This window comes from Drosophila ananassae, chromosome 2R, assembly GCF_017639315.1.
Source record: "Drosophila ananassae strain 14024-0371.13 chromosome 2R, ASM1763931v2, whole genome shotgun sequence".
Classification (NCBI taxonomy): Eukaryota; Metazoa; Arthropoda; class Insecta; order Diptera; family Drosophilidae; genus Drosophila; species Drosophila ananassae.
Genome location: NC_057928.1, coordinates 26,457,674 through 26,481,879, shown reverse-complemented (window position 1 = coordinate 26,481,879; position 24,206 = coordinate 26,457,674). Strand labels below are relative to the sequence as shown.

Below are 24,206 nucleotides of genomic sequence, written 5' to 3'. Positions count from 1 at the left end.
TAGGTATCTTTTGAGTTTAATCAACAAGTAATGCTCTAAGGGCTGTTTTGGCGGCCTGCCATGTTGGCACCAATTATTTGATGGTCAATTTTGGAGATTGAAACCCATAAATATTTATGTTTGTTCACGGCAAACATGCGATTTTCCACGGATGAATGCCCAGACTGTTTGGTGACATTTTCCGTCATTCAGGGCTAATTTGAATTTTATTATTGGCGTGTAATGCAAAGATTCTTTATTTATTTATCAATTGTATGTTGTTGAAAAGTAAACAGAGTGTAAACTTTGACCCCCAAGATCCCATGTCTATAGTCTCTGGAGCTTTTTATTTTATCGCAATTAAAAAAGCTCGGATCTTTTTCGACTGCTCTGTTTATAGAGACTCTTTGGCGGCTCTCTTAACTTGTCGCCCCTCTATGTGAATACACCTGATTAAAGTTCAGTTCCAACCCGCCGCCGAGAGGGATTTAATCGCCGTGACTAGCTGGACGACACTTAGTTTTGTTTACGCTCTGCCAGCGAGCACTTCCCTCCATCTAGCCGTCTGCAGCTAGTAGTCTATTAATTTAGCTAATTTAGAACAAAAATAGAAAAGTTTTACGCCCCCACCCCGTTTCTGTGGGTTTAGACACGCGTGTGTCGGATTCAGAGAGAAATTGTGTCACTTTTCGCGGGAAACAACCTTCCACAATGACGTCGCACTTGGAGAACGGGACCAAACACACAGAGCCTCATGACCAGGTGATGGATATGGGGATTCAGGGAGCTTATGCCATAAATAGTTATTGAATGTAACACGACATCGGGCCAGGCGCTGGGCTTATCGGAACACAAATAGATTCCCACGAAAATCCACAAACTAAACACGTTTTCGACGCTACCTTTGGTCGGGGGAGTGCATTCTTATCGGCTCGGACTCTTCGAGGTGATAAGATTGTTGTGGTAGCGGAATCAAAGTCAATGTCTACTGCAAATCACTCGCTACCGACGGGAATGTGTCTTTGTAATTTATTTCCAGTAGCTCGTCGAGACATTCGTAGCCACATGATACTAAAATAATTACAGCACTTCCAGCAAGGTCTTAAAAAAATTGTGAAAACAACACAACAGAATGGCTTTATCCTAGGCACAGTCGGTTACAAGCACAGACTACAAAATTATAAAGTTCCCCCTGTTGTCATTCGATTATCGAGCTCATTAGGAGTTCATCAAATTGTCGACTCGGCGGCATTACCAGGAAGGCTGTAAAAGTTTCCAGACCCAGCTCCACTCCCCATTTCCTTTGTTCGCCTCCCTCTGATAGTCCTGTCACACTCGAAGTATTCGGTAGAAATTTTCAAGCCGAGTGAGCGCCAAACTTTTTTCTGCGGTGCCGAACTACAAAAATCCATTTGTTCCGACTTTGGAGTTTGCATGTGCCGCCGCATCGGGCAGCTGCACAGCGGGGGGAGAGCCAGCGAGAGCCACGAGGCTTCAAAAGGCATATCGATTGGGCAGAAACAAAGGAAAAACTAGATGATAAATTGCCGGCCATGCTACTCGTGGCGCCACGGGGCATCCTGTCCATCAATCGACACCTGCTCCTGGCCCGTAGCCGGAGCTCCTCCATCCGGTCGTTTGGTTGACAACCGCTTCAACTTTTTTACACGAACCAATTGATCAAAACGGCTGAGGATGGGCCAAAAACGCACTGGCACGCATCAGGGACCAAATTATATGTCCTTGTGACACTAGTCAGCAAAGTATACCTCTAAGATTAAGTCTTGAGGTATGATTTATACCCCAGAATAAACATTTCGTCAAATTCTCATTAGAAACATATTTTTAATCAGTTATAAACAAAAGCGTAATAGCACGTTAAACAAAGATTAGTCGACATTATCGCAGAAATACTAGTTCAATCCGATTTATAGATACATAAATTCCTGTTTCGATTTCTCGAGTGTAATATCACACTAGCACTGGATGCAAATTGGACTTGTTGCCAAAACACACAGACGAAGGGCCACTTGGTAAGCCTGTGGCAGGACAACTATCAACTGATTGACATCCGACCGAAAGCAATTAACAGCGAAGCCAGCACCCCATTTAGTACTCCGCTTCCCAATAAACAGACTCCAATAAGCTATATAATGTACTACAATAAACTGTTACTTCTCTCAGGAACCAATGGACGTGCGCATCGATATGCCGTGGGGCTTCGTGGTGGGCAGGTGGTACGGCAACCGGCAGGTACGACCCATCCTGGCCCTGCACGGCTGGCTGGACAACCTGGGCACGTGGGACAAGCTCCTGCCGCTGCTGCCGCGACACCTGGGTGTCCTCTGCATCGACCTGCCTGGCCACGGGTATTCCTCGAAGCTGCCCGAGGGGATTGCCTACCACTTTGTGGACTACCTGTGCGTGATCCTACGCGTCATGGAGGAGTACGGCTGGCAGAAGGTCTCCCTCATGGCCCACTCCATGAGCGCCATGCTGTGCTTCATATTCGCTTCCCTGTATCCGCACCGCACCGACATGCTGGTGAGCATCGACATAGTGAAGACCCGCTACCGCAAGCCGCCCTCCCAGATCGACTACCTGCGCACCAACATCGAGGGATACATGCTTGAGGATGAGCGCTTCGCGAATGCCAAGCGCCAGGAGCCGCCCGCCTACACGTACCCCGAGCTAGAGCAGGTTCTGCACAAGGGCTCGGACTACTCGGTGGCCCTGGAGAACTGTCGCCACATCCTGACGCGCAACATCAGCCGCTCCACCAAGTTCCCGGCCAAATACTTCTTCTCGAGAGACGGCCGCTGCAAGTACTACACGGAGTTCCATACGAGCCCCCCCTTCGCAGCGGAGCTGGCCCGGACCATTCGGAATGTCCCGTACTGCGTGATCAAGGGCTCGGAATCGAACTTCATTGACGAGCAGAGCGACGAGGTGATTGCCATTCTGCGGGAGAACAACCCGCACTTTGAACTCCACGAGGTGCAGGGCACCCACCACGTTCACCTCAACAACGCCGAAGGAGTGGCCGCGGTCATCAACCCGTTCATCATGCACCACCGTCCTCCGCACCTCGAGACCTGGACCGTGGACGCCGGAAATGCGGAGGAAGCGGGGGAGGACCTGCCCGAGGCGGTGAGGGAGTTCAAGCTCAAGGTGGAGGACTCGGAAAACGTCAAGAGGAGGAAGAGAAAAAGCAACCTATAGCTGCTGCCAGCACCTTTGAAGTTGAGCCAGCAGTGCGATTTGAGTGAGACCCAAGAAAGCCAATGTGATGCTTCAGACAAGCCCCACTTATGTAATGAACCTGTAGATAACCGCAATTAAAATAAATTTAAACAGTTAGCTTTTCCAAAGGACTAAATGGCCTTCCAAAGGACTAAAAAATGCATGGCCTGTAGAGACTTTAGATTCGTTATGTGACGTTTGAAAATGTTATACCTTTTTTGGTTTTGTGGTGAACTCCCCCAGACACATTCCCCGCTCTCCCTTTATCTCCGGTAGCCCCTGACCGCACCACATATTGAACTGCTGCCAACCGAAACCTACTAAATCGGTTTAAATAATTTTTCCCATTTATTTCTCCTCTTTTTGGGATGCTCGCAGTGCGCACCTTTTTCGATCAATCAATTCTCGGTTAGCCATTTAATTTCGCTTTAATCTTGGGGGACACAGTTCATTGGCCACTTCATTAGTGATAAGGGGATCGGAACTGCTGCCCGCTCCCCGATTCCTGGCGCCCGGATGGTGCTGCAACAAAGGATGTGCCGGCATCCACTTAAAAACAATGGGTAGGCAAAAACAAAGGAACCTCGTGCGCCGGGAGCGGACACCTCTCGTTGTGTATCCACGTTGCGGGAGGAGCTGTAGCTGTACGGCTATATGGGTGTGCGGATACGGATGTGTGGGAGTACTTTCGGTAGGAGCCGGAAGGTATGCTACACTCTAAGCCCGGCTAGCCCGTGGGTGAGCGGATGGCGGATGAAAAGCATCGAAATCGAACCGAAAACCAATAGAATGTTCCGAAAGGGACGGCCGGGCTGGATGGAACACCCCCTGCGGACCTTCGAGGCTTGAAAAAATAAACAAATTTAGCGCTTTTATTGCCATCGCACGTTGTGGGATCCGGGATACGGGATCCGGTTGGCGGGCCTCGCTCTTCTACGTAAATTAAATTAGGTAGAACCGGAAAATTTCCGCAGCAACAGCCGAGATGCGATTACGCTTTTCCGTCGTTACGAAATTGATAGCGGATATAAATGTTTAATGTTTTGGCAATAAAAATTCATGCCAAAGGATGCCGCCATGGGCCCGGAGCTCGGGGAGGCACGGAGGACGGCTTGGCAGGGCGACTGATAAAGCGACTTTATGATAAATTCAGTTTGCGGTTAACGCACAATTTAATTTGCTTAAAAATCAATAAAAATCATTAACGTGGCTGCCGCGTGGTGCGAAGTTTCTCATGTTTCCTCCACGGATTTAATTTCTTCCGAGTTCCGAGCTGAGCGACTCGTAATGTCGGCTCATAAATAATTAATAATCCCTGAGAAAGGCTTATACAAGGGAACAGATTTCTATGCCTGTCGGCTTAAAAAGTTTTTATGGCAAATTAAAAAACATCTTTGCGCGAATTAGTTTCCGGAGATATTACGAGTGCTTGAGAGGTATTCCTTTCATAATAACAATAAGAGGAGATTCACGATGGAAAACCTTTTATTTTCTAACTTTTAAAACAAGAAAAATGTTATTAGCTTACAGAATATTAATCATTAACTGGACAGTAATGGGTTAGAACCTGTCTGCTTTGGGATTGTCCGTGATGTCGCTTCCACTGATTGGATACTGCTGAAATACACGCTTGCGACCCACCTGCACGGGCTCCAGCTGATTGGCGGGCTTGTTGTGGGCCAAGAACTGGTTGGTGTGCCAGAACTGGGTCTGCTCGGGGGGCGGCTCCAGTCGCCGGATGCCCAACAGGCGGTTGCGGACGTCCACGAGACTGGCGGAGTGCGGCTGCAGCCACTGCACAGCCGAAATGGCCAACACTGTCAGCCCCAGTGTGACTGCGCTCCCGCTGAGCAGAGCTATCCAAGTGTCAGTGGCGTAGGCCTCGTACTTGCAGCCCTCCTGGACAACTAGGTGCAGGATGAAGCCCGAGGCCAGGGCCAGCTCAGTGTAGAGGAAAGGGGAGTACTCCAGCAGCCATTGAATAGCCTGGCTCGACAGCACCCCCATGGTCACGTATATGAGACAGAGGAACGGAAAGCAGTGCTCCGTTCGGTCCTCATCGAAGATACAGAGGAGGGCCACTATCAGGGTTACCTGGATGATGCCGGAGAGGAGGTAGACCAGCTTGGGAGTGTATCGCATCAGCAGCAGAGCGCCGAAGCTGCAGCCTCCGGCGTAGAGCACGAAGGGGATGAACAGCTGGGTCCGCTGGAGGTACCCAACAGTGGCGCCCCACATCAACTGCATAGAGGTGGGCGAGAACAGCAGGCAGCTCTTCTGCAGGCACACCAAGGATCCTCCCAGGAGCAGCACTAGCCACTGGCGACTGTCCTTCAACTTGTAGTCGGTGCGACCCACGAACTGGGCCAGGACCGCCTGGCGCGGCAAGAAGACCATTCGCTCCTCGTTGAGAAGGTTAAACACCAGATCCCGAGACTCCTTGTAGTTAATGCACCCCACGTGCTGCAGCAGCTCGTTCAGGCAAACCAAACAAAGCAGAAGCAGATTGATCCCCAAAGAAATAAGGCCACTTCTTTGGGGTTCCATCTCGTTGAAGATCACAAAGCCTGTGCTCATTCCACCGGCATAAAGGGAGTTGGCAAAGGCTATTCTGGAGGGCCTGGATCCAGAGGCATCGCACCGCAGACTCACGTAGCTGAATCCCGCCAAGTACTGGACACTTAGTCCCACGAAACTGAAGTAGTAGCTAACAGCTAAAGATTCGAATGAAGGCATCAAATTGGAGGTAGAAAACGATTCGTTTGGTGACTCACCCAGCTGCCTGGTAAGCATGAAGCAACTGCCCATCAGCGAGCACAACAGCCCGTAGAAGATGATGTAGAAGTGATCGTAGCTGCACTGCTGCCTCCTCTTTTTTCTGAGGGTCCAGCCCACTGCCAAGGCCGAAATTCCTATCCCCCCGACCAAGGCGTACCAGTGGGGCCACAGATTGTCGTACACATAGGCGGATTTGATGTAGTAGCCGAACGAGAAGCCACTGGCCCACAGGCAGCCTAGAACTAGCAGATCCGGGAGCGACAACATGACCACAAAACGCTTCCACACGTCAGCCACCATCGGGGGCAGCTTCATTCAGGCGGGAAGAGGGCTACTCTACATCTACTCCAAGCGGGAATCAAAGTCGGAATGGAGATGCATTCGCGGTTTGGGTATTGAAGCTTATCATACCTCTGGCAGATGCCTCTGATAACGCATCTAGTGGGAATGTCTTTAAAGTGGTGATAAGATAGGCAGGCAGCTCAGAACAAGCGGCACCCTAATTAAAAGGGAATGACGACGAAGATGTGCCCCAATGGAGCAAATGGGTGTGACTCAGAAACTTTCATATGGCTCAAGCGGTAGCTTCTCGCAAAATCTTGGTATTTATAGGCACAACTCTGAGCGGAATGCTAAATTTAAGCGGATAATTGTCTGCGTGGGGTCTATACCCCATGAACCGGACGTATTTTGCCATACTCATGCACTAAATCATTGCGATAATTATGGTTTATCGAACCAATGTTTATTACTCAATTGGTGTCAGTTGAATAGTTTTCATATCTCTTTGACATGATTGCCTCTATGATTGGATAATTTTTTGGGGCGAACACCGAACTATTTAGCATTCTGCGGACTTAAAGCATATTGAATTTAAACACAGAGAACACAGGGCAGGGAACTCGATTTTATCTAAAAGTGTCATCCATCTACCAACTAAGGCCCGCTTGGCCCCAACTAAGCCGGATTGAACCCACTCCATCTCCATCCAGTCCATGACACACTTTCGTAGGGGCTCTAGTACACCCACACACTCCTAGTTTCGTCCTCATTTAAAGCCCGACGCTAAGTGCATTCTAGTTTACCGCAAGCCCCAGAGCATGCTACACATTTTTGTGTGTTCTTGCCCCTCGAGGTGCTGATGAGGTAGGTGCTCGCGAAAAAGTGAAAACCAAACTAAACCGACCGCCCCGACCATCCGTGTCCGCCCGCCTCTTCACCTGCAGGCTGCAGCACAGCGCTAATTAGTTCAAGTTGTGTTGCAAGTGTTACAGTTAATTGACTTTTGACGACCCGCCTGGTTGCTGTCCCCTTTGGCGGAGTGAGAACAGGGAAGCATAGAAAATCCTTGGTTTACCTCATAGCTTTTTATCTGGCAGATTTTTCTAGTTGGCTTTTCCAGCATCCTTTCTTGTTGCTGCTGGCGGGGGATTTTGCCAAAGTTCACGAGGATTTACTTTTCGAGACGCTTATGAATTCAATGAAGCAAGCGCTAAGCTGCCTCTCAGGACTGCTCCTTGCTTCTCCACTTTCGGAAGAGTGTTAGGGTGTCTGTCCATTCGCCTCATCCTCTTCCTCGGCACCACCCACAACTTCTTCGGGAGCTCAACAAGATTTGTGCTGTAATTACGCATTAAATAGGTCCAGAGTCCGGGGCGAGTGCAGTCTAGAAGCTCCGTGGCGGTGCTGCATAAACATTTCACGTCTTGGGCCATAAAACTAAACACATTGTGCGGCCATTATAATAAATTCAGTTTAGAAGGGCAGCTGCAAGCTGCAGCGAGCGTAAATAATAGCAAATGAAATTATTTTCTAATGGCCGTGAATCGACCGGTTGATGGCTAGTAATATAATTTAAGGGCCTTCCCTCTCATGGGGCATGCTTGCGAAAGTGGGGCAACGGGAGGATCCGTTCTGGGAGATACCTCCATACAAGTCTGGATGGTATTATCCTTTGGCTCCTATTTACTCCTCAAAAGCGAACGGAAAAGCCAACATAATCCGGCCCGAGAAAATCATTCCCAGGGTTTACTCGGCTTTAATGCCATTTCCGGGTCTGGTATACCCCTTCCTACCCCATTTCAAAGGCTCACAACTGCGTTGACGCGGACAAGCGCTCAGAGCGGGGAAGTGCATTTAATTTCGCTGAAGCGGCCACTTAGTGGCCCTCGACAAGGCGGAGAAGGCTCCTTCCGCCGCAGTTATTGTTGCTGATTTTGTTGCTGCTGCTGTTCCTGTTGCTGGCGAGCTTGGCAGTTGTTATTTTTGTTGGGCTAGGGGGTGCTGCATAAATTAAATTAAAGCTGCGCTAGTGGGCCACGGAACGGCCGCACAACAATTACTCAGCCGGCAAACGCCTAAATCATGTTGCACGGCGCCCCTTCGCCTCTGACCTTCAGACATTTGCAAATGTGTAAACATTTTTCAGGGGGAGAGGTGGGAGCTGCCGCCCACACCCACTGGCACCACACCTACGTGCTCTCCATGTGTCACAGATACTTTGCACTGATTTATGCAAATTGCCTGCGGGCAGTGCGGGTCGGAGAAAATCATGAAAAATCGTTAATTGTGCAAAGTGCTGGACGTTTTTCATTAAAGTTTCCCTCGCCTTTCACCCATTCTGTGTGCCAGACGGACACACATGCGGACATTGTAGTGGCAAGTGGAAAGTGGCGGGCGAGGCGGACCAGTTGTGGCGCCTTTTGCCTGACTTTCAACAATTATGCAAATTTTTAAGAGCACAGCCAAAGTTAATGCTGCTTGCTGCATATTTGCATTAAAATTGATGCACTTTAAGCAATCGGATGCGAGTCAAAGCGAAAGCATTATCCGATACCCTGTTCTTGGGGGAGTACGAGTTAGTGGTAAGAGGGTTGGCGGCCTGAGAGCTCTGAATTTTCACACTCTTTGTACAATGGGTTTGGTTTGCAAAGTCACTAAGGCCCATTCCCAACATTTATCTTTGCAAGGTGCCCCGGAAGTCGAGTCCTTTTCGGTTCGTAGCTTCTAGTGTTCTTATCGCTGACCATTTTCGTTTCTGCGATAATTTTATGCAATCCAGCTGCAACAAAGTGCATTTTAAATGTCTGCCCCATGCGATTTGTGTGTTAATTTTTCATGAGGGAGCTCAGCAGAGGCAGCAGCTGAGGGAAGTACGAGTGTAGAAGCGCCAAATTAAAGGGAGCATTGAAACTAATTAATTTCGCTCTTTGACGCCCTTGTTCGTCCTGCCGACTATTGAGCAAGCGGCGAAAATCCTTACTCTGGTATTAGCTTTCAATTAAAATTTCGCTACAGAAACGCTTTTCTGTTAAACGGAGCCAGCCAGCCAAGTCCACGACGTGACCTCATCTATTATTAGTCAGTTTGGATTATTAGTCAGTCAGGACCGACCGACAGGAAGCATATTTTCATCTCCTCCGGGCTCTCTTTCCTTATCGTTTATTCTTCTCCGCTTTTATCTGCCGGGCGGCTAGCCTTTAATCAAACAGCGGGCAATGAATAATTTTATGAACGGGAATTATTTTTATCTAAACAGTGTCAGTCAAATAATGCCACAGGAAGCCGCCGCAATTACTCAAGTTACCTCGGAGCTACCCGCCAAGTCGCGACACAGAAACCGGCCGAAGGAAGACGCGCCATCCCGAAAAACATGGCAACAAAGGGGGTCCTGACTGCAGCTTTTATTTGCCAACAGATAAGATTTATGCACCCATCAGGATGGATAGGTATTTGTTGTCCCACCCATGTGTTTCATTCGTAGAACAGAGAGAAATATAGGAGCAATGTCTTATTTTGCCTTCTGGGAGATGTGTTTAAGAAACAAACTGTTCTTAATTCATCCTTACTATTTTGTTTATAAATCCTTTTTTTTCGAAACAATTTCCTAAAGCCCAGTTTTCTCCAGTGTACTCCAGCGTGTGTGACAGATGAAGTTTAATAAACAAGAAACGCTGTAAAAGTGCGACAAGCGGTGGCGCAAAAAACAGAAATGGAAACCAAACTACAGACCATCCACGTGGGCATAAAAAAGGTTATGAAGCCTGAAAACGCACCCGAAAAATCCACAAAAACCTATGTCGGAGATAGCTCCTTTTTTGCGCTCAAAACTCGCCGTTTTTTTGTCCCTTTTATGCAGCGCTATAAATAAAGCAATAACATCATTTTGAAGTATCTCATTACGTGTTACGGCAGCCATGAGTGCGGCACTGCCATTTTTTACGACTCGCACTCACTCACCCACTTGCGTAGTTTGGAAACTTCAGCCCAGAAGACGAGTGGCCATTTATGCAAAACTTTCACTTTCCTTACTCTCCCCGCTCTGCCACTGTGGTCCTTGGCAATTATCCTTTTTTTCTGACCGCACACATTAGAACGCCGGCCTCAAATTTCCAGCATTCCTCCTTGCGGGCCATCAAAATGATGGTCAACTATCAAATGGCCGGACGAACACACATTTGCACAGCTGCCGCAATTAGCACGTTTCACACATTGATGTCGGCCAGCCGCCCCTCAGCTACGGGCCTCCTGCCGTGCCTGGCCGGCCATGTGGCAGCCTGTGGTAAGTGGAAACTTGAGTGGGCCAAGTGACGTGATGGGTTATTAAAATACTCTGGCCAGCGCCTCATGCTTCCGGGGATCTCTTATAATTATTAATTATGTAATAAGTTGAATGGATGGACATTCCGCGTCCGGATTCTATTTGCCTTTGGGATTCCACTTGGCCACTCCAGTTACACGGAGAGATGTCTCCGATTGGGAGGAGGTCCTCCGCAATTTGGCCAAACGGAAGCTCATTTTACATTTAAAGTAACGTAGCAGGTCGGGAGAAGTCGCCCGGAAATGGACATTTAAAGTTCTCTATTATTCAAGACCAATTGGAATCGATTCTCTGTTGAATTATTATAATTGCTTAGAGCAAATTAAAGCCAGTTTCAAAATATTAATCAGATCCAAGCCATCCAAGCATTCTTATAAACAAGGTCGCAGCTTATTTTTAAATCTGTTCTACAATGTGGAATGGCTTGCTCAGGCCCAGAAGACATTCTGCCATTACGATTCCCTAAATTAACTTCTTGTCTCAATGCAAACATATTCCGTTCGGCGTCCTCCTTGTCGTATCCTGCTCCTTTCTGGTGTAGCCGACATTATCATTGCCATTCGACTTTGCCGCTCCACATGGCATACCCATAGAACATGGACCGTTCCAGTGATTTGCATAAATTTTCAATTTTATTTATTTTATAGCCCCCGGAACAATAATGTCGAAAGAGATGTGCGATAGGAATAATGCTCATTTAAGTTTCCGCCAGTAGACTGAATTTTTAAATTCTGTCGCTTTCAGGAATTTAAGGGGGGAGCACATGTTGGATTAGATGTGCATTTCAAATGGAAAATTTTGTTTAGTTCACTATGGGGTGCTGTCTAGACTGGGCAAGGGACCCCAGGAAGGGGCCTCCACGTGCCTGACATGACCAGACTCAATCCCGATGACGGCAAAGACCCCTTGCCTGTCATCGTCACTTTTGCAACTGTCGCCAAGGAGAAGGATAACTGAGAAAAACACTGAAAAAAACCCACTCAAAGGCTTCTTCTAAGAACACTTTTCGGTCCTATCAGGCCCAGTTGAATCTGATTTTAGCGAAGTTACTTCTCGAAGAAGTTAAAGAATAATTTTTTCAAGATTTCGGCTTTGGTTTCCTTAGTGAACAGTTAAAATTAAAAAACCCTCGCTGACAGGGGGAAATGTTCCACGACTGACAGGACCTCGGGGCTGAGAGGCGCCGGGAAGGCTGTATGTGGCATGCGTGGATATGCCTTGCCACTTACTTAGTTGCCATCAAGTTCGGCCTGGAACTTTACATTCTGCACTTAAACGTGCACCAACAATCAAAAGTAAAGCAACTTTTTGAAGGAATTTGTTGCATGTTCCTGCTGGCAACACACATGCTTCTACAAAGAGGAAGTCCTGCCGCTGCGCCTTTTGGTTTATTTCGCTTTTAAAACTTTTTTTCAGGCAATAAAAAGCGGACTGGAAACTTTTAGTTTGATCGAAAGTGGACATATCCTATGGCATTTAGGCTAATATCCAGAACATCCTTAAAAGTTCTCTTTTGAAGCGCAGAACCTATTGGGCATGACCCAATTCTGATCTTGCATTACAGGGTATTCGTAACACTCCACATTTAGTCCATCTTTTTACTTTTTTGCGCTTCAGTGCTGGGAGCAATTTGCCACATGTTTTGCAGGCAAATTAGCGAGCAGCATCCTCGCGTCTTGTCTTGCCACATTGAGTCCGGAGCGAGGCCGCCCTCACCCTTCACTTGAGTAACAAAATATTTGCGCAACAAATTAAAATTTACATTGATACCAAAATAAACGAACCGGCGAGCGAACAGTGGAAATAAACGGAGAAAAAACAAAGTTCCTGCTGCTCGTACTTGATGTTGATGTTTTTGAGTGAAATTACACGGCCATCGCCATCGGCAAACAGAGCGCAACGAGCCAAGGAGCGCAGCCAGAAAGTGGAATAAAAGTAAATGCAAATGCAAACACAAATAAACAAAGCGAGGCATCAGCCAGCCAAACCGAATCTGGAGGATGCAACTGCAGGACGTGCAGCAACTTTTTCCCGCCACTGTGGCACGTTCCGAACTCGGAATGGTTGCGGCGCCGTTCGCCCACTAATTTATTCGCCTTTTTTCTCCCATTTTTTATCCTTTTTCTTTCCATCAAGTTGTGGTGGAAGGGGATAGTTGTTCCAACTAATGTGAGCTTGTCAGGCTTAGATAGAATCTTGATTGCTGGCACACAGTATCAGAGACAACAGTGCGTATGATTAATTCAGGAAGGCCGAGAACATATCAGATCAACCGGAGACAAAAAGTTTAATTGAATTTCATGCAAATTGGATGCATGAATTTGTTTTTAATTAGAAAACTTGCCGGATCGCTCGGCAGAAACTATGAATGCCAAAAGAGGAAAATATTTGAGGACCAGCCAGTTGCCATTTCGAAACGAAATGCAACTTTGCTTTGCGCCGAAAGGCCGTCAATGGATTTATGGTTCGGTTAGTTACTCGAGCTCAATTAAAACAGAAATAAGCCAGTAAATTTCTGTCCGCATTCCACAGAGACAATGAACCAATGCCAGATTGTAATTAGAGAACCGCTTTGAGCTGTGTTTGTGACATTTTTCAGAGTTCAATTACGGCCAACATGTTGAAAGTTTCTCGGAGAGCGTCCGCAAACAGCCGCATCCACAAACCCGAGAATATGTAGGTTTATAGATAAATTGCAAATGTCACAACACTGGAAACCGAATCAAAAAGTGAACTTTGAACGGCAAACTTTTTTCAACTGCAATCTCCAATTGCGGACGAAGGATCAGCAGAATGCTGGGGCCAGTTTAATTTCGGAGAACACTAGAGGCCCACAAGAGAGTCACACGTTCCACGCCCCTCCTGGGATTATTGTGCATTTCTACCCGGGGCATACAACTACGCCCTGCCACCTACGGAAGTTGGTAGCAGCAGTTGCAGGAGTTAACCAAAAACGGAAATTTATGGCCAGACAAGATCCGATATAGGGTAACAACACACGGTCGAAGGGGTAATCGCAGCTGGGCAGGATGAAGTGGGTGGCTTTTCCAGAGAAATGCACTGAGATTCTGTCTACAAAATAGATTTAATATAAGAGGTATTAGTTAAGGCACGAGTTAAGCGAGATAATCACAAAATAAAGTCCTATTCAGCTCCATGTAATTCGGCCAAATAAATCCAAAATTGAAACTTTTTCTCCCTGTGGACTGGCAGTTCCTGTCTGCAGCTTGTGCACACAATTGTCTTGGCATTACGCACAAGTGAAGTGCGTTTTTGGGGTTCGGGAACCGTAAATTATGATTGCTAGGGAGTAGACTCAAGTGCGTCGTGTTTGGATGGGTTTGTTGGCTGGGGGACCCCGATGAACCCTCCCGAGAATGCCAGAAAACACCAGCTGGCCATAAATCGAAGAGTTTGAATTATGAAATCTTCCGTTCCGTTCCGTGCTGCCTCCGATGCAAATTGAGTGCCAGGCAATTGAGTTTTCGATTCGAGAGTGTAAACAATCGGTTTGTCCCGGGGACTCTCGGGAGTTAGGCTTCCTCCACTGCCGTTAGTCAATATATGACAATGCATAAATTATGCGACTTATTTATGAACTGCCGGAGGAAACATTTGGCCACAATTTAATAAATAAGGCCACAAACGGAAGAAAGTGAAGCGAACCCGAAGAAAAAATGCAAAGCCGAAGTCATTGTGGCAACAATCATAAATTATGCGGTTAATTAATTTATCGGGATTGGGGCGGAGAGCCACGCGCTGGTCACTTGATTAGCTGAATATCAACATAAACAATTGGATGCTTAGGTGGAACAATGGGGCGGATTAGCAGGGCCAAGTTCATAAATCATAGCAGGCTTTGTCACGGGCGTGACCTTGGAAATCAAGTGGATAATGAGCCCTGGAGCGTAGCATTTTTGTTGTAACTACAGACTCTGGTTTTCTGACATGATATATCATTACTGTTTATGTTATTAACGATCTTGTGACAAAAATTAAAAGGCATGTCATATGGGATAAGGTGTTGAAAGCATACACTTTTCAAATCTATTTAGAAATGGTGAAATTTACAGAACTCCTCCTGAAATTTGCCAAACTTACAAGCCCCAAATGCTTTACCTTTCAATTAATAAAGGCGGATGAGGGAATCAGAAGTGCAGCATCAAATTTCATGCCACAAAGCTCTGGTTTACATACGTAATTTTCAGGAATTTTTAATTGTTATTTTGGTGTGCTAGTGGTAGCTGGTAGTGCAGGGTCTGCCCTGCAAAGCTTCATGTAAATGTGTTCAAATGCAAATTTCCAGCTCTGCATTATAATTAGAGGAAACACAATTATATGAACACACAGGCGGACACCAGCCACATGCATATGCAAACGCATGCACCCCACTGGCTTATATAATATAATAGCCAAATTCACTAGCCAAAGAAATGTTGTTATAACCGCATGCCCAGCGAAAAACTTTCTGACTCAAATAATTCATTTGAATTAGACTCCGAGCAGTGAGTCCTCCAAAGCAAAGTGTCTCTCCCGGATGGGGAGTATAAAGCCTTCAACGAAAATGATTTCTTAATGCAATTTCTTACACACACTCATGCTGCCGGCGCTTTTTTCCCGGCCCTATTGTTTGGGCTCTTTACCGCACTTTCCTCCAAAGAAATTCCGGGAAAAAGTAGCAACCTATATCCTTAATAGCCTGGGAGGGTATTTGCTCACTCCACTCACTCACTATTTCGATACCCCTTACTGGAAGGGTATAAGTAGTAATGGCTGAGCCCCACAAAAACTGAATATAATCTAGAGAATTGGACTGACAATAGAGTCGTTCCAGTCGTTTCCATTCACCCATCATCCATTTTACTATTTTTTCCCCGTTGCAGCGTATCAGTTTGAGACTTCCGGCCGTTTTTTTTTTTTTGTTAAGCTGATCCCCGGCTCAAGCTTTTTCCTTCTGGGGCTTCACACACTTGGCTTGCAGGTTGCCGAGTTGATAGCGCAGAGTTCCTGCGAGTGCTCCAGAATATTGTTTATTTATTTTCTTTTCTCCTCCTACTCTCTTCATCCGGCAACCCTTTCTTTGTTCCTTTGACCAAAACCACGTCCATTGGCCATCATAAATATTTATCAAACTGAAGGTGAGCTGTTTTCTCACTCAAGGTGCTTCCGGAGATGGCGACCCGAAAAGGGTCAAAGAATGTATTGATTAAAGGGAGAAAAATTAAATTTAATTTGCATATGTTAAGTGGCAGAGGCAATTAAAAAGGGAATAAGAAAAGGATGGCAACGGACGCCCCACTCGGTTGATTGGCAGGAGAAAAGCACAAAAGGAGCGGCTGCTTTTGGCGAAAAGTGGGTGAAAATGTGGAAGTCATAATTGGCTTCCAAATGCTTGAACTCAATTACGAACACACTTTGGGCCACATTTTTGGGCCACGGCGACAACGACATTGCTGCCGTTGACAGGCAAATTATGGATTCAAGGCCAATACACACGCACCCAGTTCTCGTGGAGGGGAAGCGGGCGCCTTCCGCCTGTGAAATGGCACTTTCACTTTGGGGAATGCTCAAGACAATTTGCATGGCGAGGCTAAGAGGTGTGGGACCAGGGAGCTAGTGCCAGGGGAAATGGCCCAGAAGTGGTGCTGCTCGTAGGATGTGGGATGTAGGAGATGAAATGTTGGCATGACCCCAGCAGACATGATAAATTACTGAAACATAAATTAAAGATAAATCATGGTTGCAGCCTCCTGCACACACGATTGAAATGCTATAGGAAGCTCGGTTGAATGCAAATTAGGGGTCAGCCTAGCCCCTTTGGCTGGATCGGGTGTAGAAGTCAGTGCAGCGAAGGAGAATGACAGCGGAAGGTAATCACACTTGCGACACAGCCGAGAAGGAAGAGGTCTCAAGGCAACCAGAAATGGAAATGGCATTCAGTGTTTTGGGTTTTTGTTCAAAACTTAATGGAGATGTATCCTAATTTAACAACTGAAAGTCGCGATTAGATTTCCCACAAAAAAACAAGGTCACTACAAGCAGTGGCACAAAATGAAATCAGCACGTACAAACCTTTAAAAAAACGCTTAAAAAAGGACCAAAAGCACATCCACTCCTGGTCATGCCAGCGCACCCGTGTGCATCGATGGGAACATATGGGCATAAATGGACTCAATGCGATTGGGGAATCATGTAGCAATCGACACTTTCCCAAAAAACCACAAGAGTTTACTGACTGCAGACATCGATAGGTCGGGGAGCTATAGGTCTCCGATTTACCTTTAAACATAGAAAAATTCGTAAAAAGCAGGGAAGTCGTCAGCAACGATAATGAACTTTTATTGATTCAAACTTTTTTCCATTTTTTGGCGTCACTGCTTATCTCAGAATTTTGGCAAATGAAAGTGAACTTTTACGGCTGGAGCAAGCGAAGCAGATTAGTTGAATCAAAGGCGTCCAAGCGTCGAGACGTGAGTTGCCTGAGCGAGTCTATTGGGAGTAACAATCGCGAGTTATTGCCATTGGATGTCCCTATTCGAAAGTAAAATTTAAATAAGCAAAAGGAGATAAATTCACCCTTCAGGCTACCGATATAGAGTCATAGAGCAGATATTCGAGTTCAACTACCCTAAGAAAAACAACACAAGATTGCTGTCGGTATGGAGAACCTTGCATCAAATGTAAGTAAAAGGTGCTTCGGTTTTAAATTTTCAAAAAATCATTATATTTCATAATGATATTTTGTCCAACTGCAAGGCCACACTAATGTACCCTCTTCCAGGGCAAAGCTATAAACATGATTATGTTTTTGCGCGGTCACGGTCATATGAGCGGTACATTCTTATCAGATCTGCTTGTTTTTTGCAAAACTTTTGCCAGTATTTGTTTGTTTTATTTTGGGCCCCAAAATAAACTCTCTCATTGGACAAAATATTCTTTTAGTGTACTTTGAACTACATAGATGTAACGATTCCAGCGCCCTGGGGGTGCGTTTCCGGCTGCTGGTATGGGAATCGAGCGGAAAGACCAATTCTGGCCATCCACGGCTGGATGGATAACCTGGGCACCTTCGATCGCCTGATACCCCTGATATCGGACTCTGTGGGAGTGCTCTGCGTCGATTTGCCGGGGCACGGAAGATCATCACGTCTGCCGTCTGGGATCTGCTACAGTGTCTACGACTACGTCTACATCATCCCCTTGATAATGAAGGAGTTCGGATGGTCGACGGTCTCCCTGATGGGGCACTCTCTGGGCGGCGTCATGAGTTTCATGTACGCGAGCATGGCTCCGGACACCGTGGACCTGATCATCTCCCTGGATGTCCTGCTGCCTCGGAGAGTCACAAATCCCAGCAAGATAACCCAGGACATCGAAAAGTGCCTGGCAGAGGAGGGTCGTCAGGTGGATTCCGCGCAGGAGCCTCCATCATTCACCCTCAACCAGCTGCGAGTGGCCCTCGACAAGGGCAGCAACCATTCGGTGCCCCTCAAATTGGCCGATCACATGCTCCACCGCCAGGTCGCCAAGTCCCAAATATATCCAGACAAGCTCTTCTTCTCTAGGGACGGCCGCGTCAAGTTCTACCACATATTCGACATCGAGCCTGGACTGGCCGCGGAGATGGCCAAACGCATTCGGGGGAAGCCCTACCTCATCATCAAGGGAGGCCTCTCGCCGTTTGTGGGGCACAACTGCGATGAAGCCATGACTATTCTGTCCCAAGACAATCCCAATTTCCAGTTCTACGAAGTTAAGGGCGCCAGTCACCACGTCCATCTTCAGAAGCCCGAAGAATGCGCCCAATACATTGCACCTTTCATTCGAACTCACCGTTCCGGACCAAATAAAATCGGCTTAGATAAAAAACTAACAAAAAATAAGCTGTGAAATTAATTGAAAGAATTCATATTCTCAGGATTAAAGAGTAACACCAAAACAAAGAATGTTCATGAAGTTAAAAAACAAATCAAAACAATAAATGCTTGGCAGGTCCAAAAAAGTTTTCGATTTACTTTTATAAATGGTGGCAACCTTACCTTAAACCTTAAATTACCGTAGACGATTTGTAGAACGATTCTCCATTAATCGAAATCAACAAACGAATTATTTTTTAGATTTTTAGTCTCATTTTCTGGGGAGTCCCCTTCCAAAGTGATGATGAGTGCATAGGAGGGGCTATACGGCCCCCAGCGATGGCTATATCTTTGCCAAAAATTATCCGATTTTTGAGCGGGATACCTTAAACGATTTCTAGATCGATTCTCCATCAATGTGCATCAAAATCTACAAACAAATTTTTTTTTAGATTTTTAGTCCCATTTTCTGGGGTGTCCTTTTCCAAAGTGATGAAGAATGCATAGGAGGAGCTATGTGGACCCCAGCGATGGCTATATCTTTTCCAAAAATTATCCGATTTTTGAACGGAATACCTTAAACGATTTCTGTATCGACTACCTAGGAACAATATATATTTTTAGATTTTTCGTCCAATTTTCTTGTGGGTTGCTTATAAGATCTGTTAGTTTCTTGCAGTGCACATAATCTTCATGAGAGAAGTGAGCTTTGATGCTCACTTTCTTATTGGGAGAGTTTAAAAAGCTTTCTCATTGATTTTTATCTGCGATTTAATGCAAGTGCTTGACACAAAGTTGCTCATTTTTCATTCAACTTATATTGTGGTTGATATAACATGAACTGGCGGGAAAAGATTTGTCGATGAGCTTTCAGTATTGGAAGTACTTCTCTTTAAAAAAGTACTCTCATATTATAGATGCACCAGAATCAGAAACCATTGGTATGATTTAGTTCAGAAAAAGTGGTTACCGCAGTGAGACGGAAAGACAAGCAGCTCAACCACCAAGATTAAAAATAAATGCTCTTATCTTCGACGGAATGGGAACTTTATCTTTAAAGGATGTGAGAGAGGAGGGTAGAAATATTAATGGTACTCTTATTCATTGTGTATCCTTTTGACCAGTACGATGAGGTGAGAATACCCGCACCCTGGGGCCACATATCGGGTCGGTGGTATGGAAACCGGACGGAACGGCCCATCCTGGCACTCCATGGCTGGCTCGACAACTCTGGCACCTTCGACCGGCTGATTCCCCTGCTGCCCGACTACATCGGAGTGCTCTGCATCGACCTGCCGGGCCATGGCAGATCTTCGCACCTGCCGCCGGGAGTGCAGTACAGTATTAACGACTACGTCTACATCATTCCCAGAGTAATGAGGGAGTACAATTGGAAGAAGGTCTCCCTAATGGGCCACTCCTTGGGCGGAGTGCTGAGTTTCATTTACGGAGCACTAGCCCCACACACCATCGACATGATCATTTCGTTGGACATCTTGATTCCACTGCGCGTGGATATAGATTACATGGGTAAGAGCTTGGAGAAGCTTCTGGTGGAGGCTGAGCGTCAGGATCAGGGAAACCTACACGAACCACCGTCGTACACCTTTGCTCAGCTGGCGAACCTTCTCGCCAAAGGCAGCCACAACTCTGTGACCCCTGAATTCGCCCCGAACCTGCTACATAGGCAGGTGATCAAGTCGCAACTGTATCCCGAGAGGTACTACTTCTCGCGGGACGGAAGAGTCAAGCACTACCACTACATCGACATCGACCCAGGACTCGCTGTGGAAATGGCCAGGCAGCTCCGAAAAAAGCCCTTCCTCATCATCAAGGGCGGCCTGTCGCCGTATCTTCCCCCTCGGGTCCCTGCTGAGGGACCAATATCTATATTGGCGGAGAACAATCCCCACTTCGAGTTCCACAGCATAGAGGGTGGCACCCACCACATGCACCTGCACGCCGCCGAGGAGTGTGCCCGGCACATAGTGCCCTTCATCCAGCATCATCGGCCTCCGCCCCTCACTTCCTGGTCACTGAGCGGAAGAGAAGAGGTCCGGAGCCACAAAGTGCAAAGTCGGAGAAACGGCTTCTTCGGCTGGGGCAATAAGAAGCGCAGTAAGCTATGAAGCTAGTGGTTCATAGTCCGATTACTGGCTGGTCGACCAAGGTTCCGCCTTATCTGGAGATTATTGTACTATAGAAGTTGACCTGCGCTAATCGCCGAACGAGGAGACGATTTTACCATCACCTCCGCTGGAAAAGACAGTATAGATTAGAAAAAAAATACTATTTCATTTAGAATTAAGTTTTAAGTAACGCATAAAACATACGCTAACTGAAATATCAATCCAAAAGACGACCCAAAAATATGTGCACACTCTTATAAAGAATGTTGTGTTCTCTTTAAGCCCATTTGGCCTACTCTCTTAAAAGCTCGCTCCAACCCATTCTCTTTGGCTTTTAAAAGCATGGGGAATGACACTACAAGTTAGTCAGCGCTGAACTTTGGAGGAGTACGATCGGCTACTTTGCGGCCAGATACTCCAGATAGAAGGGGAAGTGGTGGCACAATTACTAAAGCCAGTCTACAAATTGGCGTCGAGCAAAGTTCACAAAGCCTCTGAGCGGGATGGGAACCTTGACCCTCAGCGACGTGAGTGATCCACAAGATAAAGAATGAGCTGGCACTATTTTGTTTTGTTTACGCTCCCAGTGAGATAACCATAGAGTCTACTATTAAAGTAATCTCTTTCCAGAGCGAGGCTGTGAAAATCGCCGTGCCTTGGGGCCACATAGCGGGCCGCTGGTATGGCAACCGAACTGAGCGGCCCATCCTGGCGATCCACGGGTGGCTGGACAATCTGGGCACCTTTGATAGACTGATTCCCTTGCTGCCCGACTACCTCGGAGTTCTGTGCATCGACCTGCCGGGCTATGGCAGATCCTCTCACCTGCCGCCGGGAATGCACTACAGCATTGATGACTATGTATTGTTGGTGCCCCTGGTAATGAAGGAGTACGGGTGGACCAAGGTGTCTCTGATGGGCCACTCCCTGGGCGGCATCATAAGCTTTATCTATACGGCCCTGGCTCCGCACACCGTCGACCTGGTCATATCACTGGACATTCTGCTGCCCAAAGTGATGAAGAGCCCCCGACACAAGCTGGAGTATGTTTCTGAGGGCTTCGAGAAGCATCTGGTGGAGGAGGAGCGTCAGGACGAGGCTAACCTGCACGAGCCGCCCTCCTACTCGCTGCCCCGGCTACGCAACGTCCTCGCCAAAGGAAGCTATAATTCGGTTGCCCCCGAGTTCGCGCAGCACCTCTTGTACCGACAGGTGACCAAGTCGCAGCTGTATCCGGACCAGTTCTACTTCTCGAGGGACGGACGGGTGAAGTTCTACCACACCACGGAGATCGACAATGGACTGGCCGCGGAAATGGCGGGCCGGATACGGAAAAAACCCTACATGGTGATTAAAGGCGGAGCTTCGCCCTTTGTGGAGGCGCGCAACTTTCCAATTTTCGACATTCTGCGAAAGAACAACCCCCACTTTGAGTTCCACGAGGTGGAAGGCGGCACCCATCACCTGCACCTCCACGCCGCCGAGGAGTGCGCCCGGCATATAGTGCCCTTCCTGCGCCACCACCGGCCCCCGCCTCTGTCCTCGTGGTCTTTGAACGGAAAGGAGGTGCAGATCAGTGCCAGGCAGCGGAGAATGGAGCAGGAGAGGTTTTTCGAACGAAGGAAGATAAGCAAACTGTGATTCATTTATGTAGCTGCCACTTTCCGAACCAATATGTATTAAAATAATCAAGCTGTGCTTGAAATTTAAACTTTAAACTGAAAAATGTCTGGTTTAAACGAATGTTCAAGTCCCAAGGCAGAGCTTATTGGGAATTTAATCTGTGTTCCAGTAATTGCTCACAAAATCCAACTATGTAGTTAACGACCTCGACTGCCTCAGCAGGCAGTCCTTTGGATGAAGGACACATTTCTCCGCCACTTACTCCTGAGCCATTCACATGCAATTTGAGAAATTTAAGCAGCTTACTGCTTGAGCGCATTAGAACAATTAGCGCAACGGCAAGTCGATGCCATAGATTCCGATCCTAGAGGGCAGGTCCTCATAAAACTCATAAAACTCAGCGCCACCGAAGGCCAATTGAAAATTTATTAAATTCCGAAAGAATCGCAAATGGACTTGCGAAAATAGTTTCATAAACTCGGTTGTGAAGTAATCAGCTAGGCAAATGAATGATGAAACAAAATGCACAAATCCATCTAATGGCCGCCGAGTCTAATGGCTCCCATCCCCAAAGTAGGCCGTTTCATTTAACAAGGAATTTTCGCTGCCTACTTTCGGGGCAACGCCTAGTAACCACGTTCGGAGAAATGGGTGGAAAGTGGCTTTTGGAAGTGGCATTTATTAAATAAAACACCCTCTCCCTGTTGCTGCTGCCAACAGCAGAGGCCCAGGCCAGGACTCAGGAATTGTTGGCTGAATTTTAAACATTTGTTTGTGCCTCGCATAATTTCCTTGTCATACATTTTGATTGGCCGTATTAATATTTATGGCCGGAGTTTCGCTTTTGTCTTCTCGAATGGCCGCGCTTGGCTGGCTATTCAATCAATTAACGTTTGGCGAAGAACCCTAGGATCAGATCCCATCAGCCCGGACCGAGTGAGTGCTCTATCGATTTTGCCATTTCTCTACAATGTCTGCTCTAAAATCCCGCCCACACACTTGCTTGTGTGGCTATATAGTATCTACACGTGGCATATTTCAGTTGTAATCAGAGACGCCGCAGGGTTCTCTGCCCCAGCCTCCTCCCGTCCAATTCATTTTTCGGCATTTCGAAGGTGAAACCATAAAGCCTTGACGGCATATGCCCAGATTTGCAAATTAAAGTGGCCTGGGTCGAGGAAACAGAGAGAGCTCTTTCCTAGCACTTAAATGCCTAGCTGAAACTTGAACGCATTTCGCCTCCGATTCCGGCAATCTTTTCTTTTGTGCGGCGTTGGGTTAAGCACAGACTTAAAGGGGTTAAAGTAACGTTCCCGGAACGTACCTGATAAACGCCGTTTGGGGTTCGCATCCCAACGACGAGGAAAGTGATGGATTATTCGAGGCAAGCGTTCATGGGTCCTTCACCAAAATTAAGGACACTGAGCAGGAGTTTAAGAGTTAGTTAGTCAATCAAATAGTTCAACCTTAAATTAAGCTTCGCATAAAAGTGCCACAAGCAGCCATAAAATTTGACCGCAAATGAGGGAAATGTTCAAGGTGAAAACCATAAATTCTCCGGACAAACTTTAAGGCAATTCTCGAGCACTTTCGATGCGGCGTGCATCCGTCCAATAAACATCAGCTGCCGCACCTCCAGAGCCCGTAAAATGGCCAAAACTACCGCATTAAATGATTTAAAACGAGCCACCGCCACTGCCACTGCCACAGCCGCCTTTTGCCGCCTGATTGAAATGAATTGGTGGGAAGCCCTTAAACCGAATAAATTATGCAACGGCCAGGCATGGGCAGAGCGTGGGGCTTAATAAACCAAACTTAACGAAAACGGTTTAAAATGCGAGCTGGCTCCTGCTCTCGAGCAGTTCTCAGCTCAGCCCGCTGCAATAAATCTGAAGCCACAAACTGCACTCGATTGCAGGGGCACATGCAACTTCAGCAGCACTGTGCGAAACGTGTGCGCAATTTTCGCAATTTTCTAATGGTCGCTAAAGCTAGGAG

General features: G+C 46.9%; 5 protein-coding genes across 6 annotated transcripts; 4 read left to right on the top strand and 1 right to left on the bottom strand.

The window, feature by feature from the left end:
- Positions 1-475: 475 nt before the first annotated feature.
- On the top strand, positions 476-3,353 carry LOC6507558 (probable serine hydrolase). Its single transcript, XM_001955877.3, has 2 exons — positions 476-741; positions 2,164-3,353. The coding sequence occupies exons 1-2, from the start codon at positions 691-693 to the stop codon at positions 3,199-3,201; spliced, it is 1,089 nt and encodes a 362-aa protein (XP_001955913.1). The 5' UTR covers positions 476-690; the 3' UTR covers positions 3,202-3,353.
- Positions 3,354-4,689: 1,336 nt separating this feature from the next.
- LOC6507482 lies at positions 4,690-6,381 on the bottom strand. Its single transcript, XM_001955878.4, has 2 exons — positions 5,997-6,381; positions 4,690-5,936 (listed from the first exon to the last, which is right to left on the bottom strand). Exons 1-2 carry the CDS (start codon positions 6,313-6,315, stop codon positions 4,783-4,785), a joined length of 1,473 nt encoding a protein of 490 aa, XP_001955914.1. The 5' UTR covers positions 6,316-6,381; the 3' UTR covers positions 4,690-4,782.
- Positions 6,382-16,888: 10,507 nt separating this feature from the next.
- LOC6507559 (serine hydrolase-like protein) lies at positions 16,889-18,602 on the top strand. Of its 2 annotated transcripts, none has more exons than XM_044714537.1 (2): positions 16,889-17,280; positions 17,577-18,602. In XM_044714537.1, the coding sequence occupies exon 2, from the start codon at positions 17,651-17,653 to the stop codon at positions 18,488-18,490; it is 840 nt and encodes a 279-aa protein (XP_044570472.1). In that variant the 5' UTR covers positions 16,889-17,280; positions 17,577-17,650; the 3' UTR covers positions 18,491-18,602. The 2 variants fall into 2 exon arrangements, with proteins under 2 accessions (XP_044570472.1, XP_001955915.2); XM_001955879.4 differs by having other exon boundaries at positions 16,890-17,280; positions 17,543-18,602.
- Positions 18,603-19,362: 760 nt separating this feature from the next.
- LOC6507560 (probable serine hydrolase) lies at positions 19,363-20,806 on the top strand. Its single transcript, XM_001955880.4, has 2 exons — positions 19,363-19,519; positions 19,581-20,806. Exons 1-2 carry the CDS (start codon positions 19,496-19,498, stop codon positions 20,583-20,585), a joined length of 1,029 nt encoding a protein of 342 aa, XP_001955916.1. The 5' UTR covers positions 19,363-19,495; the 3' UTR covers positions 20,586-20,806.
- A 138-nt stretch (positions 20,807-20,944) lies between these two features.
- On the top strand, positions 20,945-22,303 carry LOC6507561 (probable serine hydrolase). Its single transcript, XM_001955881.4, has 2 exons — positions 20,945-21,112; positions 21,216-22,303. Exons 1-2 carry the CDS (start codon positions 21,089-21,091, stop codon positions 22,224-22,226), a joined length of 1,035 nt encoding a protein of 344 aa, XP_001955917.1. The 5' UTR covers positions 20,945-21,088; the 3' UTR covers positions 22,227-22,303.
- The last annotated feature ends 1,903 nt before the right edge of the window (positions 22,304-24,206 follow it).

Coding starts and splice junctions, on each gene's coding strand:
- LOC6507558 (XM_001955877.3), top strand. CDS start 691: ATGACGTCGCACTTGGAGAACGGGACCAAACACACAGAGCCTCATGAC. Junction 742..2,163: donor ACACAGAGCCTCATGACCAG/GTGATGGATATG, acceptor TACTTCTCTCAG/GAACCAATGGACGTGCGCAT.
- LOC6507482 (XM_001955878.4), bottom strand. CDS start 6,315: ATGAAGCTGCCCCCGATGGTGGCTGACGTGTGGAAGCGTTTTGTGGTC. Junction 5,937..5,996: donor CATGCTTACCAGGCAGCTGG/GTGAGTCACCAA, acceptor TCGAATCTTTAG/CTGTTAGCTACTACTTCAGT.
- LOC6507559 (XM_001955879.4), top strand. CDS start 17,260: ATGGAGAACCTTGCATCAAAT. Junction 17,281..17,542: donor TGGAGAACCTTGCATCAAAT/GTAAGTAAAAGG, acceptor ATATTCTTTTAG/TGTACTTTGAACTACATAGA.
- LOC6507560 (XM_001955880.4), top strand. CDS start 19,496: ATGGGAACTTTATCTTTAAAGGAT. Junction 19,520..19,580: donor GAACTTTATCTTTAAAGGAT/GTGAGAGAGGAG, acceptor CCTTTTGACCAG/TACGATGAGGTGAGAATACC.
- LOC6507561 (XM_001955881.4), top strand. CDS start 21,089: ATGGGAACCTTGACCCTCAGCGAC. Junction 21,113..21,215: donor GAACCTTGACCCTCAGCGAC/GTGAGTGATCCA, acceptor ATCTCTTTCCAG/AGCGAGGCTGTGAAAATCGC.